The following is a 19176-nucleotide window of genomic DNA, read 5'->3' as shown; positions in this document are numbered from 1 at the left end:
AGACAGACAGACAGACAGATAGATAGATGGATAGATAGATAGATAGATAGATAGATAGATAGATAGATAGATAGATAGATAGACAGCCAGACAGATAGATAGCTGAGATTGGCCCTAAGTGGAATCTTATGTACTTTCTCCTGGACGTTATGCTACAGTTCATACGTCCCAGGGTGCTCCAAAACATTGGCTCTGGCAGCTCTGTGAGTGTTTATGGAGTTGCTTTGAGGGCCTGCAGAGGAAGGAATCACAGAATGGAGAGCTAAGTTCCCCACCTGACATCATCAAGAATCTATTTGCTTTTAATCTCTGCATGTCCATGTCAAATTGTAAAGTTCCACAACTATACATTTTTGAAAATCTTGTTACAGACCAACCCGTTTTATTCTACAGAAGGCAGCAGCTGAGCCTCAGAGAGAGGAGAAGGTTAGAACCTGACCTCCCTTTCAGGCCTATTTCTACCATGCCACCTGCCTTGGGATGTAGTAGGTAGGCCTCCTCTAACTCACTGGAAAACAGAATGTAATTCCTCCCAGGAACTCCTCTTTTAGAGACGCCACTATCATAGTGGCCCTTGGGATGTCTGTCCAAGAAACGACCCCATTCGTGTGAGATTGCCCCATCAGGTCAGTCACTTTGGCTGTGTGCTAGATAGTCCCAGTCCCCTGGCCCAGACTATTGAACCCTGGCCCAAGCAGCGAAATCAAATACCCTGTTGCGATTTGGAGGTGGGATGGCAACAGGTTAACCAGTCTCTGTTGGTCCCTGAATTAGAAAGTGATGTGAAGCTGGAATGTCCATATTTAATCAAGGGATGAGTGAACAGGAAAAGCTGGCTTCAGACAGAAAAAGAAAGGCGATGCAAAGATACACCGTCATAAAAGGCTATGTGGCTTCAGAAAGAGGGACAGAAGGCAAGACAAACTTTGGCTTCTTTTGGCTTGCCAGGCCCCACTCCCAGAGTGTGTGCAGCCTGGAGGTATCTCTTGCACTTGAACTTTGTGCTCCTACGTCCTTATAATTAACTCCCCTTTTGCCTGAGAAATTGTAGTGGGTTTCTGTTTCTCGCAACCACACCATCTCTGAACAAGGTAGCACGTTGGAACGTCTCCTCCAAGTAGATACACAGGCTCGGCACCTGCTGGTCTACCTTGGTTCCTGATGTGTCTCTGAGGCCAGCTTTGCGAGGCCTTATCTGTAGCTGTGGGAAGGGCGTAAGTCAGTGTACACATTTCAGTATCTATATATATGCCTGTGAGTATTAATGCCTGGGTATGTGTGATGCCCTATTTGTTGCATCTTTGTGGAGTGCTTTGAAGTACTCATTAAAGGTCTCCAGAAAGGGACTTCACCCATCTCCTAGGCTTTGCAGTTACATTCCCATAGCAGGACTGGTGCGTTGCTTCTGCTGGGACTTCTTGCTTAATCCTTCAGAGCAAGCACAGCACCGTTTACAGTGAGAGGTACTCCCTTGGGTGATGAAGTTTCTGCATCAAAATCGAGTCATTCCTCCAGCATCTAGGTCCCAAGGATGTTTGTGTAGTTCTCTAAGTCACAGCATGTCTGTGGTATAGTGGGGGACAGGGGAGCTATGGGGACTAGTGTTTCCTGGAGCAGAGTCTCCAAAAGTGGCCCTTTGATATGTTCCCATGGGGATTTTTGGAAACCATGATACAAACAATCAGAGGAAGCAGAGTGAATGCAAGGGTCAGTCTCTTCAATTCACGAGCAGTCAGAACAGGAGATGCTTAGGAAGGAATCATGGCCGGTGCTGCTTCTCCATGCTCATCCCATACCCTAGTGACAGGATACCTCTTCCCTGGAGTTAAAAACATGCGCCACACTTCCGGTAAAGGCTAAAGCCACAGAGGGCACCTAGCAAGCTTGCTTTCAAGGTCCCATTAACAAATGAGAAGGGCAGCCCAGGATAGACTGACAGGAACCCCACTATGTTGCCTTTTTTTTTTTTTTTTTTTTTTTGAGACAGAGTCTTGCCCTGTCACCCAGGCTGGAGTGCAATGGCACAATCTCAGCTCACTGCAACCTCCACCTCCCGGGTTCGAGCGATTCTCCTGCCTCAGCCTCCCAAGTAACTGGGATTACAGGTGCCTGCCACCATGCCCAGCTAATTTTTGTATTTTTAGTAGAGATGGGGTTTCACCATTTTGGCCAGGCTAGTTTTGAACTGCTGACCACAGGTGAGCCACCTGCCTCAGCCTCCCAAAGTGCTAGAATTACAGGCGTGAGCCACGGCGCCCAGCCGAGAGTTTTAAAGAAGGTGAAAGTTCTTCCCTTTCCCGAAACCTAGCCTGGCCTTGAGTCTGTTAATACCAAGACTGTGTGAATTGGAGTGGAAAGCAGAAGTGGCGAAGGGAGCCATTGCCAGAGGGAAGAACACAACTTCAAGGCCAGATGCTCAGTGGAGCTCTCAGAACAGCCAAGCCAGGAGGACAGTCAGGAGGACCATGGGCCAGGCCACCAGGAACCCTGAAATACAAGAAAGATGACTGTCAAGTGTTGGGCTTTGGGAGTCAGGAGTAAACGTAAGTTGGCCTCTTTGTCTTTTGCAACACCAGGATGAGAAAGGCAAAGCATTTTTAATATCTGGCCTGGTTATAGTCTCTGAGACTCACATGGTAGAGGCAAAGCTATCTAATCACCAAAATTTTTTTCCCATTTTCCTCTAGATGCACAGTAAGGCAATTTTTCTCAGTGTCCTTTGCAAGTAGGTGGAGCCATGTGACTGAATCTGGCCAATAAAATGTACATAGAAGTCATCTGTGCCATTTCTATGTCTGATCCTTAAATCCTCTTATATATCCTGTTGCTCTCTCATCTACCATCTAAGGGAGCAGATGCAGAGTATCCAAGATAGGACTTGCAGGGGATAGTGGAGTTGCCAGAAGTTACCAGAAGGTAGTAGAAGCCCGAGCTCCTAATGACTACATGGAGTAGAACTGCATCCCCTCCCCCAATGATTTAGTGGGAAACAATGCTGTTGTGTAAAGACACAGAAGATTGGGGACTCTTTGTTATAGCAGCTAGCATTACTTATGCTGACTAATACTGAAGGGGCAGAAAGACACAGAGGTTAAAAAGCACTGCCTCTGAGGCCTGATTACTTAGCTTAGAATCTCAGCTCTATACCTAGCTGGGCAGTCCCAGAAAAGTTATTAAACCTCTCTGCCTTTATTTTCCTGTATGCCAAAGAGAAATATTAATAGCTCCTGTGACTTCACTGGATTTTTGTACAGCTTAAATGAGTGAGTTCATATTAAGCATTGAGATCAGCACCTGGCACATGGTAAACACTATATAAATGTTGGTTTTAAAAGTTAGACTCTAAGATCTAGTTCTGCTGAGATTGTATCTCTTTGGCACATCACTGTGTACTCAGTTTCGGTGAAGGACATGGATTCCCGATGATAACTGTCTTGTATCGGAGGGCCTAGGAGAAACATGTGAGCCTTCCTGCCATACTACCAAATTATAAAATTTCCCCATTAACCCAATTTCAAAGTAATTGGCTGACGTCCTAGAAGTGAGGAGAGAAATATAAATTTCAGACACAATTCATGACAAAAAGTTATAATTATAAAACAGGTTGATGTTCAATTAATTCTAAAACATCAAAGATGATTGTGATAGCAGACAATGAAAACCACAAATGCCCTCTTGTAGTGGGTAGGCTGCCTCAGCATCAGACTGATACCCTCCTTGTCCAGAAGCATCCAAAATCTACCACTCATCCTAGAAATTAGTCAATTTGGCAAACTGTACTGGGAAACCACAGTGTTCCAGGCACTAGGCTAACCAGAAGGACTGGCAGAAAGGAATGAGACTTGAGGTTCCTGACTTCAAGCTGCTTTTTTTTTTTTTTTTTGGATGGAGTTTCGCTTTTGTTGCCCAGGCTGGAGTGCAATGGCGCAATCTCAGCTCACGGAAACCTCCTCCTCCTGGGTTCAAGCGATTCTCCTGCTTCAGTCTCCCAAGCAGCTGGGATTACAGGCACGCGCCACCATGCCCAACTAATTTTGTATTTTTAGTAGAGACAGGGTTTCTCCATGTTGGTCAGGCTGGTCTCAAACTCCCAACATCAAGTGATCTGCCTGTCTTGGCCTCCCAAAGTGCTGGGATTACAGGTATGAGCCACCCGCACTTGGCCTAACCTGCTTTTAGAATGAGTTCTAACCACTCCTCTCAATGAGCATGACTTTTCTTAGCATTGTCTGAATACTGGCACTGAACATAGAGAGTCCATCTTGGACTTACTTGGGCAATTTAAAAACTGCCATCTAAGTTTGGGCTTTAAGGATAGAAAGAACCTTTTCATATCTGGGTTCACCAATATAGGTCATTTTGTGGGAAAGCAAATCTTAATAGTATGTGCTTTCCATTTTGTCCAAAACACATTTCTAGTACCCTATAAATATGTAAAAAATGTAAAAATGTTCTCTCTCTCTCTCTGTGTGTGTGTGTGTGTGTGTCTCGCTCTGTGTGTGTGTGTGTGATATTTCTTTTATTAGTCACCTTGTTTAGCTCCAAGTCATTAATCAAACACCCATTCAGATGTTACTACCTGGTGAAATTCTTTCCAGACCTTATCCAATACAGTTAATTAGCCTTTTATGTACTCTTTCTGTACCATCTACCTACTTGTCATTTATTTGCTCACGTGCCTGTCTCACTTGTGCAATGAATTGTTAGTGTTCCCATGCATATAGGGCTCGTTCCCCTAACATTTGCACCTCCGACTCATTTTTCTCATTTAGCTTAAACATCACTTATTCTGAAAGTTTTTCTGACCACTTATCCATTCTGACAGTCTTTCTTCCTTCCTACCTTGATAATAAAGCCATCAAACATCGGTTAGGCACACGGCCCACCCAGAGTAAAGACTGCATTTCCTAGCTTCCTTTGCAGCAAGGTGTGGCATGTGACTAAGCACCAGCCAATGAGATGTAAGTGGAGGTATAAGGTGCTAGCTTTCAGGAATGTCTTTTAACACTCATTGGCTTCTTCCTTGTTCCCTCCATCCTGCTGCCTGGATACAAAGGTTGGAGCTTTGGCTGCCATCTTGGAACATGAAGATGATGGCCACACCTCAAAGATGGTGGAAGCATGAGTTGGAAGGAGCCTGGATCTTTGACGACTTTATGGTGCTACCCCACTAGCCTTGGATAGTTTGCCTCTAAGCTTCATTTATGTGTTACAGAAATGAACGTCTATACAATGAGAACACATGGACACAGGGAAGGGAACATCACATACTAGGGCCTGCCAGGGGATGGGGGGCAAAGGGAGGGAGAGCATTAGGAAAAATATCTAATGCGTGTGGGACTTAAAACCTAGATGATGGGTTGATGGCTGCAGCAAACCACCATGGCACATGTATACCTATGTAACAGACCTGCATGTTCTGCACATGTATCCCAGAACTTAAAGTAAAATGAATTTTAAAAAAAGAAATAAAAACTTCTTGAGTTTGAAAAAAAAGAAATGAATGTCTATTTTAAGCCATTATTACTCTTCTATCACATCACTTTCTTTTATTTCCAAAGTACCATGTTTACTTTTTATTTTCTACTTTCCACACTGGTGCATAAGCTCTATGAGGGTAGGCACCTGGGCTGTTTTGTTTGCCATCACATCTTCAGTGCCTAGAACAAGACTTGGCACACAGTATATATTTCTTGTCAAAGGACTGTCTCCTCCGCTAGACTGTGGGCATCTCAAAGGCCAATCTTGGGTCTGATTAATGTCAGTGTCCCTAGCATAGGGTCTGGGCCGTAAAAGGGGCAGAATTGAAAAGAGAAAGGAGAGTTGAGAAAGCTACGGGAAAGGCATGAGAAAATGATGTACCTGCAGTGCTGGGGGTTCCATTCATGACACCAGGAGACTGCGCACCTGTGAACAAGAACAGAAGGGGAGGGTTTCCTCAGTCATGCTCCAGTGACTGCAGCACTGTGGCCATAACTGCTTCACATCCTCCTAGACCTGGCCATCACAACCACTGGCCATCCACATTGTGGGGACATCTATGATCTGGCACAGGCACCTTTCTAGACACATTGCATGCATCTTAGACTTAATCCTCCTAACAGATTTGTGAGGAAAGTATTCTCATCCCCATTTGACAGATGAGAAGACTGGAGCTCAGCGATGTTAAGGGACTTGCCAAATTGACCTTTCCAGTCTGTAGCAGAGCTGAGATTCAAACCCCAGTATGTCTGATTCAAAAATGAAAGTTCTTAACCTCCACCAAGTTACCCTGTGATGCCACTTGAGGCTTCAAGTTGAGAGTTCAGTAAAATGGTAGGAAAACTCAGGGAAGAGCCTTCTTCATGAGACAGCCTCTGTTTGTTCTGGAAAATGGAAATGGTGATAATGCTTTACCTACCTCACCTGCTGTGAGCATTCAAAGTGATCATGCATATAAAGGCATTTGACAAAGTGCCAGGCACAAGGAAAGTATTATTATTACCAACATTACTGCATCTTAATTTCTTTAGGGGGAAAAAAAAGGCTTTCATTCTTCCACTTCTCCATCCTGGTGGAAATAAAAACACTAAAGAAACACTACTGTAAATCCATGAGTAGGATGGATGAAAATATGAGGAGCCATTGGAAAGCCTCCCCTATATTATACTCCTGAATACCATAAATGAATTTTGGAAAACACAGTCATTCACCAGAAAACAAAGTTGCATTTAAATGGGATTTAGGACTTACACTTCACCTGTAAGGAACTGAGTTATGGGGACCTGGAAACAGGTGGAATAAGGAAAAGGCCACATGTTTTGGCATCAGACTGAGCTGGGTTCAGTCCTAACTCTAGCCACTCATGAGTAGGGGGATCCTTGGCGAGTCACTTAATCTCTCTGAGTCTTAGTTTCTCGCCTGTAACATGGACACAGGCATAGGAGGATTAAGTGAATTGATGGATGCAAGAGCTTAGCCTGGTCTCTAAGCACACAGGAGGTCCAAATGACAATATTGTTATTATTACCCAAAGCATCTCAAAGAATAGGTTTTTCAGTAAGGGTCAGACTGAGGTGGCAGCAAAGCCCTGAGAAGTTGGGCTGGTGACCCCAGGCATCTGTGGTTAACTGTCAACACTCAGCCAGCAGGTCTTGTCACTGGGATTTGGCCACTTACCTCTCCGAGTGATGGGCCCCAAATCTAGAACCCGGGATAGGTCAATGGCCGGTACTTCACTGCGGACTTGACTTCTTGAGCAAGACTGTAGGGATGATGAACTTTTATTATATCAAAATTTAAATGCCTGGATTCTATCTAGACTGCTCCTGCAATGGGCAACTCTGGACCAAGAACTGGGTCCAGAACTGGTTCATGCTATGGCCCTAATTCCGATGCTGTGGTTATCTCAATCTAGAAAATTATCACTGTCATGCCAAACAAATCTGGGTTTGAATCTCATCAAGTAGAGACTTTCTTTTAGCTATATAATTTGGGGCCAATGACTTTGCCTCTCTACAATAACTAAATAGTACCCACCTGGTTGTGAAGATGAAAATGAGATGTGCCTGCAACACGTGGGCACAAAGTAAGCACTTGGAAAATACCAACTATTCACAGGCAGTGCCAAATGCAGGCAAGAGCAGGGACACTGGAGTCACCTCTCGGCTGGGGCACACTCTGGCTCTGATATTTTCTACATGTGTGTGGCCCTGTGGGCAAGGACTTCTCTGACCCTCACAGTGGGGTAGATAAAATAATCTGCTTACAGGGTTGTTCTGAGAGTTACATGAGAAAACGTATGCAGAAGTTTTAGTATGGTGCTTGACAAAGAGCAAGCACTAAAAATGTCATCTATGATTATAATCATTTAAGAGATGCCAGTGGAATCTAGTAGACAGATTTCTTTATCAAATCTGCCTCCTGGGGACACAAAAATTGCTTAGATTTGGTCCTTTAGGAGACCTAGAGTATATCTATTTATCCTTCGTTCTTCCCTCCCTCCCATCCACACACCTACACATCTCTTTCCGTCTCTTCATCCTGCTCCCTTCCTTCTCTCCTTTCCTGTTCCTCCTTTCCTTCTCCATCCCTCCTGTATTCCTTTTCCCCCCCTCTTCCCTTCTGACTCCCTTCCCTTCCTTCCCTCATTCCCCTTCCTCATCCCCTTCCCTAACCTTCCCTTCCCCTTCCTCTTCCCCTTCCTCTTCCCCTTCCTCTTCCCCTTCCCATTCCCTTCCCTTCTCTCCTTCCTTCAGTTCCCTTCCCCTTCTCTTTCCCCTTCCCCTTTCCCTTCCCTTCCCTCCCTTTCCCCTCCCTCCACCCTCCCTTCATTCATAATTGCAATAAATATATATGGAGAGTCTATCAGGTACCAGGCTCCATGCCGGGCACTGAAGAGTTCAGTTCAAAGAGAAACTCACAGGCTGGCACTGTTCATTAAGAGAATCACAGAGATGAATCTCACAATGCAGGAAAACTAGGTCATAATGTCCAGCAAACATGAACATCTGAACTGAGAACCGGCTTTCCGAGGATCTCCCATTCTCCTCCACATGGATGGTGGAATCACGTTGATTTGAGCAGCTGGGAGGGTGACAGGGGCAAAGGTGTAACTTCTTAAAATAGCAGTGGAGAAAATTAAAGAGTCCCTCGGGTTCCCTCCATCATGATAAAGTGGACTTTTTCTGTTCCTCTGTTTCCTCCAAGATATATCCATAAACTCACATGGCTTAAATTATTTGGGGGCACAGTCTCTGGAGTGAAACAGACTGATTTTATATTCTAGCCCAACCCATGTTCTAGCTAAGTGATTATGGGCAGGTTACTCATCCTTACTGAACCTTACTTTTCTTATCTGTAAAGTGGAGACAGTAATATACACTTTATGAGACTGATGTGAGCATCTAATCAGATAACCCACATATATTTCTTGGCACATAGCTAAGCTCAATGACAAATATTAGCTAAGATTATTACTATAATTTAAATCGTGATCTATAGAAATGCATTTTTCCCTTGTTTTTGTCAGCCGGGCATGTTCAATAATATTTCATCCCACAACATTTATCATATTGTTTTCATATTGACCCAGTGTTCACTTCGGTGTAATAATCCATTACTACCAAATTGATTCCCTACTTTTGAACAATAAGCCTGTTGCCAAAGTTATCAAGAATATTGAAATGGAAAAATATTGGCATTTATTCACCCTACCCACCTATTTGGTATTAATATTTTAGGCTAAAATCTCAGGAGTGATATTTCTGAGTCAAAGAGTGTGGTTATGCTATGTAATAAAACTTACACATCTGCTAGGGATGGATGAGACGAACATTTTCCCGTAAACGTTAGTAAGGCCAAATGATAATTCTAGAATTGCTCGTTACCTGTTTCTGATGATGAAATACTTCACAGGGTCAGCCTTGTCTTCAGTGGGGGTGGCATAGCAGTTCCTCAACACCAGGTTAAACCGGGAGGTGTCCCCTTGCTCCAAGATGGCGCCCACATAGAGCATGGACTCAACAGACAGTTCAGCTACATCCCCTTCATAAGGATTTGTGTAGTTCTGGTCTTGGAAGAGGGCCATCCTAACAATAAACTCTCCATCCCCGCCCACACTGACGTTCAGGAAGCTGAGAAAAGGAAAGCCACAAGAGTGGGAACCTCAGAGAGAACAACATAAATCAAGCCCTGCTACTTACTTAACACACTTATGAAGGCAAAGACACATATCTTGGATCCTTAAGTGAACTATTCAATCATTCATTTAAACTGAGCATTTATTAGTTTCTAGGCACCAAACTTGACAGACAAGTCTGTCTCCAGGATTTCCACGGATCCTCCCTGCAGGACAAGTTACACATATATATCTCACTGAAGGAATAACTGAGTGTACACCTCCATCTTCTCACCTGGAGAGTGGGGCTGAGAACCAGTTCTGTGTGTTTACATTTTTTTAGCAGCAGATCGCTTCCCTCCATTCCACAGTCTTCAGTGAAACCCAATTTTAACAACAGAAATGGCTTTCCTTTTGATTTTTTGTGAACCAGGAGCCCCAGCACCAAACCATCTGGAAACCACTGAATTAGAAAATTGCTAATCCTTCTGATCCTGTTGCTTTGTAATACCAGGGGGCAATAAGGAATGAGATGGGCACTCTGGATTTTTGACTTCCCAGAAAGTCCCCTGGAAAATCTAGGGATGCTAAGGAACTGATTCAACAGGACCCCATTTCAGGCACAGAAACACAACAAAACAGAGAAAAGCCCCTGCGCAAATTGCTATCTGATGCTATTCCTGCTGGGGATGGGGTGCCTGTTTATTCGATAAAAGCTGGTCTCTGCTTCAGTCTCATGTCTGCAGGGAAGTTGTTCTGTCCCCATCAAATCCACCACCAACAGGGGTCTGGAACCCCTGTTCCCTGCTCCCAAAGCACCCCACGTTTTTTTTACATTGCACTCATCTTGCTTATAAGTAATTATTGATTTAATTAGTTGCTTAATACCTTTGTTCCTCAAGGTGAATGAACTTGTCCTGTGTTTTTGTTTTCTAGCACATTTAGTAAGCACTGTTTCATGTTGCTGCATTGCCTAGTTATAACCATCTTTAATATCCACAGAATAATCTATGTCTGTCTTCTTCATGCTGAACATCTTTAATATACAATCAATGAGTACTTGTGGAATGAATGATTGAATGACTGGAGGCTCCTGGAGGAGGTTGGTAATATGGTGTGGACATCATAGTCTACACTTGAAGTAAGTGTGATGTGACTATTGCTAAGGTTATAGGTCAAAGGGCAAGGGTCAATGCCATACCTTACAATGGGCTTCAAGGCAGCTTGGAGGCTGACTTTCATGTCCAGTGGGTAGGCACATTGGAAGTTGATGTTGAGGATGGTGTCTCTGATGATGAAATCACTGACCAAGGAGAGGGTGTTTTTGTAGATGGCATGGGTTTGATTTCTCTTTGGCATAAAAACAAAACCACACAGATGTTTATGTGTAAGTGTATGTAGGTGTATCTCAAATCCAGATCTGATTTCCAGAGTCAATGTGCTTCACCATGCAGCCACCCTACCTTCTGAGCTCATGGAGGTAAAGGGACCTCCTCCTTCAGTGTTACTGACACTTTGTGGGAAAGGGAATGAGGACACCAGACAAAAAACTAGACCAATAAATTATTGACCCTTGGGAAGAGTCAGGAACCGACAAGCTTGCTTCTCTGTGCATCCCTCCCCCACCATCCCTAATTAAAATGATCATAATTGTAGCTTACGTTTATGAAACTCACATGTCAGATTTACACTAAGCTCTTTATGTAAACCAATATGTGCACTCTCACATAACCCTGGGGCTCAGGGAAGCTAAGTGGCTTGTCCAAGATCTCAGAGCTACTATGATAGGTCCCATCAGCCCAACACATACCTTCTGGCAGCAGTAGTGTGAAAGCCACTTACCTCCAGAATGTTCCTGCAGGCACTAGCCTGGACGGGACTGGTCACAGATACCCAGTTCGTCTCGCCTGTCTGCAAGATGCTGCTGCAGTTTGGGTCTCGCAGGTAGGCAATGACCTCCTCCTCCAAACCCAGGCCTCCCAGCAAACATTTGTCCACCTTCACCTTGATCTCCTCGGCCCCACAGTCTAGCTGAGGCTGCAAACTGTGGAGATCTGCAAAGCACAGATGAAGGCAAGTGGAATGGACATGAGTCTGGAAGCCCACTTTCCTTACTCTTTGGTAAGGTCTCCATGACCCAGAAGATTATGTAAACTAGAAGGTCCCTGGGACCCAGACGGAATTCATGCCTAGACTGGCAGTAGGTGAGGCTGGCAAAGGGGGCCCCTCATTCGAGATTTCCAAGTGTCCTATGTGCAGGCTTAGCTAAGGTTTTTTGGTCTAGTTCCTCTTGGGGACTGTGTTATCTGGGGAGGCAGGATGGACTTGCATTCCATACTAGAATCAAAGTTAGATATATGCTACCTTGTTGAGTCAGCACATCTGACCAAGTTCAGAGCTATCATGTTTTAACTCAACATTTATTCAACACACAACTTCTTGAGCATCTACTATCTGCCAGGCACTGGGGCTACAACACTTATCAAAAGTGACAAAATTCCCGCTCTTACAGAGCTAACATTTGAATAGGGTAGACAAATAGTAAACTAATAGGAAGACAGTTTCTATTGCATTCATGAATGCATTAATTCAATATATATTTACCAACCACCTTCTTTCTCTCTCTCTCTCTCCTTTTTTTTTTTTTTTTTTTTTTTAGACAGAGTTTTGCTGTGTTGCCCAGGTTGGAGTGCAGTGGTGAAATCTCAGGTCACTGCAACCTCTGCCTCCTGGATTCAAGTGATTCTCCTGCCTCAGCCTCCCGAGGCTGGGATTACAGGCATGGGATTACAGGCATGTGCCACCACACTGGGCTAATTCTTGTATTTTTATAGAGATGGGGTTTTGCCATGTTGGCCAGGCTGGTCTCAAACTCCTGACCTCAGGTGATCTGCCCACTTCAGCCTCCCACAGTGCTGGGATTACAGGCATGAGCCACTTTACCAGCCACCTTCTCAAATGCTAGGTGCATTCAACACAAAGTAAATAAGGCATGGACTTGGCCTATGATGATTTCTTGGTCTTGTGTAAACACCAACACACCCACAGCTTATTATACTTCAATATGATAAAGATACAGACAGAAGTATGTACAGATGCAGGGGGAGCAGAGAAGAAAGTCTAAGTCTCTTGGTGAAGCCAGGGAAGGATTCACAGTGGGGTGAAACTTGAAAGAAGGGTAGGAGTTTTGCAAGTGAGTAAAGCAAGTGAAAGCATCTCAGGCTAAGGGAATAGGATAGGCAAAAGCATGGAGATGAGATAGAGGGGATGGTGCATTTGTGGAATTTCGAAGTTCAGAGGTGCAGGAACCTAAAATGAGAGTGGGGTGTGAGAGATGGAGAAGAAAGTGAACGTCAGTCCACAGAGGGATGTGTCTGCAAGCAATGGGGCCCACTGGACAGCCATCATTCTGCTGGCCACTGATGAAGACGTGAGGCAGGCCACCTGCTCACTCAGTCAGCTGAGGCTGTCCTTGGAGCCCATCCAGGCACAGGGAGGGCCTCCTTAAAGCCCAAGTTCTGTCTCTGTGATGGGCCCAAACCCCAGAAAACCACGCTGACTCTCTGGGGCCTCATCCACTCAATGAGCAGAAAGAGGCTTTAAGGAGATCAAGGTTGTTGGTTGTTCCCTACCCCTCATTTCCCAGGGTGCTCCTGCTGGGCACATCTAAGCATCGCCCTGTTCACACTGCAGCTCCGTTTTCCAAATGTGTCATGCTCCTCCTTGTCCTGCTGCCTAGAACACTCTGTCTTCCATAGGGACTTGGAGTGTGCTCAGAGGAAGGCATGCTTGTGCCAAGGGCAAGATCAAAGGCCCTTGTTAGAGTTCCGTGATGGAGGGAAATAATCTCAGTGGGAGGCTCATCCATCCCGTGTCCAGGGCTTAGTGTTTGTTTGTCTATGACATCCCTACCCACGGGCCATCTCACTCTGCTTGCTCACCTCCTGGGACGAGAAATTCATCACCTCCTGAGCCTTCCCAATTGGACTGCTCTGATTTAGTTCTCACAATAGCCCTGTATGGTGGGTATTATTATCACCTTAACCTCATTTTACAGATGAGGACATTCAGGCTCAGAGACAATAGTGACTTGTCCCCAGAAGTCTGCCCATGTCCCTGACATGAAGACCCTGTGACTATAAAAACATAGCTCCTACATTTGCAGAATTATCATCTTCAGTACCTTCAGCCTCAGGGGTCAAGCCTGTGCATGTCAGAACCATTTCCTGAGGCCGTGGTCCAGCAGCTGACCTGGAAATTTTGTTCCAACCCTGCCTTCCTATCTTTGCAAACCCACTGGCTTTACAGCAAATAGATTGGAGAGCCCACATTCCCTTGACCTCAGGTCCATGCCCCCGACTCTGCTTTATACCTTATCCTGACTCTCTAAAGCTCCCTCCCTCCTGCCCTGTCCACTCAGGATGGTAGTTACTGGCCCAGTGAGCCACTCACCAGAGCTATTGAGGTCCTGTCTGCAGAAACAGCCCCAGGTGCCGTTGCGGGCAAGGCACTCCTCCTCGGGGCGGCAGGCCTTCTCACACTTGTCCTCCACAGTGGAGGGATCTAGGTGATGGGGCACGGAGAGAGAAGATCAGGATGCAGTGTGGGCTGGACTTGAGGCCCCCAAGTCCAACCTTCTCATTCCACCGGGGCACAACAATCTTGCCAAGGTTGTGTGATACTTGGTGGAAGCGTTAAGCCTCAAACTCAGATTTCCTGACTCCCAGTCCAGTGGGATAAGTGAGAGCCCTAAAGCTGCCACCTGAACACTTACCACAGACAAGACTCTATTCTAAGGACAATGAATGTATTAGCCCATTTAATCAAAATGAGAAAGGACAGCATGGCGGTTAAGCCCATGGATGCTGGAGCTAGAATGCCAAGTTCAAATCCCAGCTCTACCATGCTCCAGCTCTGTGATACTAGGACAGCCCCTTAATTTCTCTGTGCCCCTCATTGTGGTAATTAGGTAGCACTTATCTCATGGAACTGGGGAGAGGATCAAATGAGTTAATACATTTGAAGTACTTAGGATAGCAACAAGGACATTGTGAGCATTATGTGTTAGCTGTTATTTTTGCCGTTACCCCCTTTTTTTCAGATCAGAACACCGAGGCTCAGGGAGGCAAATTTAACTTCCCAAATGGAGCCAAAATCTGAATGAGCATGAGCTCTGGATTTTATGCTACAGACATTTATAAACTGGGAAATTTCACCCTTAAATGAGAATTCTGGCTTGAAACGTTGGAAGGTCTGACAACCCCGGTGTTGTGTTCTCACTGGGCAGGAGCTGAGTCAAGGCTGCTCTGCATCCTCTCCTGTCTCCTCTTGGCTTGCTCCACTCACTTTACTAAGCCTGGGGGGCATCTCGCTGGCTGTGTAGCTGCCTCCTCCAGGGCTCTGCTGCTCACCTGTGCAGTATCTCAGATTACACTCGGGAGTGTCTTCCAACCGGTACACGTGATACCCGCCTGGGCAGGCCTTCACCAGCACCTCCGTCTTCCAGAGACAGCAGTTGCCACTCCAGTGGGCACAGGCAGTGCGGTTGACGATGCCATCCCCAAGGGCAGGGTGGGTCCCGTTCAACCACACGGGAGCGGCTGTCTGGCATCGGCGCACCTGGACACAGGTCTCCGGCATCCTCACTCCTCCTTCCCCTACAAAGCGGTACCAGCCACTCATGTTGTCATCGCACCCCTGTTCCTCTTCTGAGTTCTCTGTGCTTCGGAAGGGTTCATCCAGGAGGGTGTAATTCTGACAGGGGTCAAAACAGATGTGAGCCTCTGGGGTGCCAGGAGCTCCGCAGTCCAAGTCCAGCCCATAGGAACTGGCTTCACTGGGGTTTCCATAACCTGGGAAAGTGACAGAGTGCAGTTGGGTTTAATGTTTAATCCATTAATTAAACATCAACTTCATCACCTTGCGGGCAGAATAACCAGTGAGGATCTTCTGCGGTATTTTTTAGGCATTGAGGACATCAGGGCCACCATCCTGCCCAGTCTCCCTCCCCGCCTTAGAGTAACAAAGTTCTTTCCTGTGCATTCATGCACAGCAGCCTTGTTTGACTAATATTTGTTTTTCTCATTATAAATGTAATACAGGCTCACTGAAAAAGAACCTCAAACATCATTAAAATGAATAAAGCAAAAATGAAAGTTGCCATAAGCCCATCTCATCCCCAGAAGTAACAATAAATTTGTTATGTAGCCTTCAGATTCTTCTTAGGCATGTTTAAAATATATTGCTTTCTTAAAAATAAAAATAAGTTTAATTCTGTACAACATCTTTTTTTCCACTTGCATTTTTTACTTAACATAACATAGACATTTTTCCATACCAGTAGCACAATCTAATGTAAGAATTCCAAACCTTGGCACTATTGACATTTTGGCTGGGTCATTCTTTATTGGAGGAACCATCCTGTGCATTATAGAATGTTTAGGAGTATCCTTGGTCTCTACCTACCAGATCCCAGCAGCATGACCCAAAGTGGTCTCCAGGCGTTGCCAAATGTCCCCTGCGGGATATCGCCTCCAATTGAGAACCACTGACCTAACAAGACCATTTCTGATTGTTGATCTATCATTTTTCAAAACAGTTTTAGAAACTGTGATGTATGAAGAGGCAGAGAAGTGAAGGAGGAAGACCACAGGCTGGTCGGGCTGACTTTAAATCCAATTCCACACTTGCTGGCTGGGTGACCTTGGCAGGTGACTTAAGTCCCCTGAGACTCATTGGCAAAACCACGTCTGTGAACTAGTGGTTCTCAAACTTTATCCATTCCTATGCCTTGGGTCATGACCTTTGCCATACATGTGTTTGCCTGTCCTATTATTGACTTAAAATGTTTCTTTCAATGATTATCTCTAAGAATTAGTTTCATCTTAAAGAATAATATCTATAATAACATAGATATCATGTGCTAGTTATATTTTTTAGATATGCATAAAAAATAAACATAAAACCATTAAAAACTTGTTAAGAGTTTGCCAGGCATCCCCCAAATCATCTTGGAATATATACACCTCATTTGGAGAAAGAAAGCCTTAAATGATTGTTAGAGGATTAAGTGAGATAATATGTGTAAAATGCCAAGCGGAGCACCAGGGTCTAGCGAATTCTCTTCTCTAGTTCTGATTTGTTGAATGCTGTAGATGCCTGAAGAAGGAGCTAAGTGCACACACAGGATCATGTGCTTATAATACACGTTAAAGGGGCTTTCGAAAAAAAGAGACTTTCAAGTTTTGCACATGCTTGTAATACACATTAGAAGGGCCTTTCAGAAAAAGAGATTTTCAAACTTTTCTCATGCGTGTGCTTAAGACAAGGAATCCCTGCATTTACTGTTCTTAGATTACTCCTTGCACACCCTGCGTTTTTCCACTGGAGGCCTCCAATGAGTTCAATTCCCTCACCCACCCTCCTCCACAGGGCTGAAATTTGCACTCTAATTCTAAGTCTGAGACTCCTTTCTGCAAGTATCTGAATTGCCCAATTCATAAAAAGATCGTTTAATCTAGCCCTTTCAGGAAAAGAAGAAGGCACTTGCCAGTACAAGGTGACTAAGTTGTGTATTTCTTGATCTTCTTTAATCTGGGCTCTCTGATCTCCCAAAGATATGGGCATGGGAAGTTATGTTAACTGGCTCCCACTGCCCTTTCAAGGGAATTTCTGATTAGATTCTTTGAGAGATGATTGTGACTTGATTTCCATTGTGTCTCACTATGTTTCCCTTGATTTCTAGCTCTGAGTTTTTGCTTTAGAACTGCCAATTCCTCTTCCTTACCTGAGCCACCTTCTCTGCACTTCTATCCTCACTTGCTAGGTCTTCCTTGACATCTGAGATGCCAGGTGAGCAGAATACTTACCTTGCTGCACTGCAGATGCCTGGGCCAGAATGCAGGAGACCAAGGCCAGCCACAGGAGGCCAGAACCCACCATCCTTTCCATAAGGTGAGGCATGCAGGTCACTTTGCTGTATGCAGACTTCCCGTGCAGCTACGGAAACGAAACACCCAGATAAGATCAGGGCATAAGACTATGTTCTTAGAAACAGATCCGTTGACTTCCTTCATGAAGAGCTGCATTGTTTCAAAGTAGGTGTGACTTGTGGACAGATGAAGCAAGATAATGGGAGATAAAGTTGACAGTAAGCAAACCAAAGACAAGCTCAGAGCTGGCTAGTACTGCAGAATGTCCTAGAAAGGTCTCAGGATGGTCCCTGCTCAGGTGGAGGTAAAGGCTCTCTGGAGATTGGATAGAGAAAGAGGGATACGGTGCCTGTGAATATCTGCACACAAAAGTAATGGCTGCCCTTTCTTAGTTTGATGCAATGGGTGCTGTTAAGAGCTCTCTGAAATGTCCTCTATGCATGTAGATTTCTGTGAGTGTGGAACCATGCCAAACCGAGCCCCATGTTCCTTGCTCCTAGTACAGAATCCGGCACACAATGGGTACTCATTAGAGGATTAAGGGATGAATAAATAAATCAATGGGGGTTGGGAGCAGTGGTGAGGCAGAAAGAAAGAGCTGCAAAAAGCCTGCCAGCATTTGGATGGCGTTTACTTTTCTGGGAAATCCTTTCCCTGAATGGCCAAATCTTTGGATAACTTCCTATAACCTCTGGAAGACTTCAGTGGAAAATAGAGATCGGTTTCTGGCAGGGATATTGTGAGTATGCTATGAGGCAGCAGGGATAGGGGAGCACCCAGGATTGGTGATTCTTAGAGTTGAGATCCCTATAGAGACCTAGTTCCCTGGTGGGAGTATCTGGGGCAAGGGAAAGGGTGGCAACTATAGGCCTGGAACATCGCAGGTGACTGAAAGCATGGCTGAGTTGGATATAGAGTGGTACCTGGAGCACTTGACAATGGCCAGGATCCAAACTCCTTGCTGGGTTCTAAAAATTTCCAGAAACAAAGAACCCTAGCAAGTCCAGTGGATCAAGATTTCCCAGGATTAGGAGAAAGCCTCCTGAGGCTTAAAGCAGGACTTACCTCCGATGAGAACACAAAGCGTTCCTTCTCCTCTGCCAGCCATGGGAATGCAGCCTGCTGTGGGCTGTCTTTTTATTGCAATTTCCCACCCATGTGTCTCTCCTCAATTGGTGCACAGGTACGATGGGAGTTCTAGGCCATACACTGGGCTTGTTGAGTGGAGGTGAGATAAGCCATTTACGCAAAGGATGGTGAAAGAAGGGCCCTCCCCTTACAATGTAAACTCTTCCAGCTGTCTCAGCATCGTGCAAATGCTTCCTACAAACAATAGTGCTGTGTGCTGAATGCTGAACATGCTGGGCACTACTTTGCGTCCATGACTTCTCACATTTAATCTTCCTAATCAATCAATGAAACTGGTGCCATATTTATTACCAGAAACCAAACACGAATTGAAAGGAAGCTTAATACCCAAAGGGAAGTGAAGAGAAAATCAAACAGGCACTTGTTTGCACAATGGATTTTCAACTGTACCTTGTGTTCCTAGCTAATCATCTTGGAACATTTCTGCTTCTGTCTGAAGGCCACTGAGCTTGGGCCAGTTAGACTAAGAGGATAAATAGGAAAAGAAGGAAGGGAGTG

At 45.0% G+C, this 19176-nt stretch overlaps 1 protein-coding gene across 1 annotated transcript; it reads right to left on the bottom strand.

Annotated features, from left to right (window-relative positions):
- Positions 1–789: 789 nt before the first annotated feature.
- Positions 790–18737, bottom strand: GP2 (glycoprotein 2). The gene is made up of 10 exons (XM_003916619.5): positions 17467–18737; positions 15010–15450; positions 14051–14161; positions 11441–11652; positions 10800–10948; positions 9369–9614; positions 8403–8565; positions 7159–7243; positions 5863–5907; positions 790–2487 (listed from the first exon to the last, which is right to left on the bottom strand). The coding sequence occupies exons 1-10, from the start codon at positions 17558–17560 to the stop codon at positions 2429–2431; spliced, it is 1605 nt and encodes a 534-aa protein (XP_003916668.3). The 5' UTR covers positions 17561–18737; the 3' UTR covers positions 790–2428.
- Between the last annotated feature and the right edge of the window lie 439 nt (positions 18738–19176).

Source organism: Papio anubis, chromosome 18, assembly GCF_008728515.1.
Source record: "Papio anubis isolate 15944 chromosome 18, Panubis1.0, whole genome shotgun sequence".
NCBI lineage: Eukaryota > Metazoa > Chordata > Mammalia > Primates > Cercopithecidae > Papio > Papio anubis.
The sequence above is the reverse complement of the archived record's forward strand: the minus strand, read 5'-3'. Positions and strand labels throughout refer to the sequence as shown.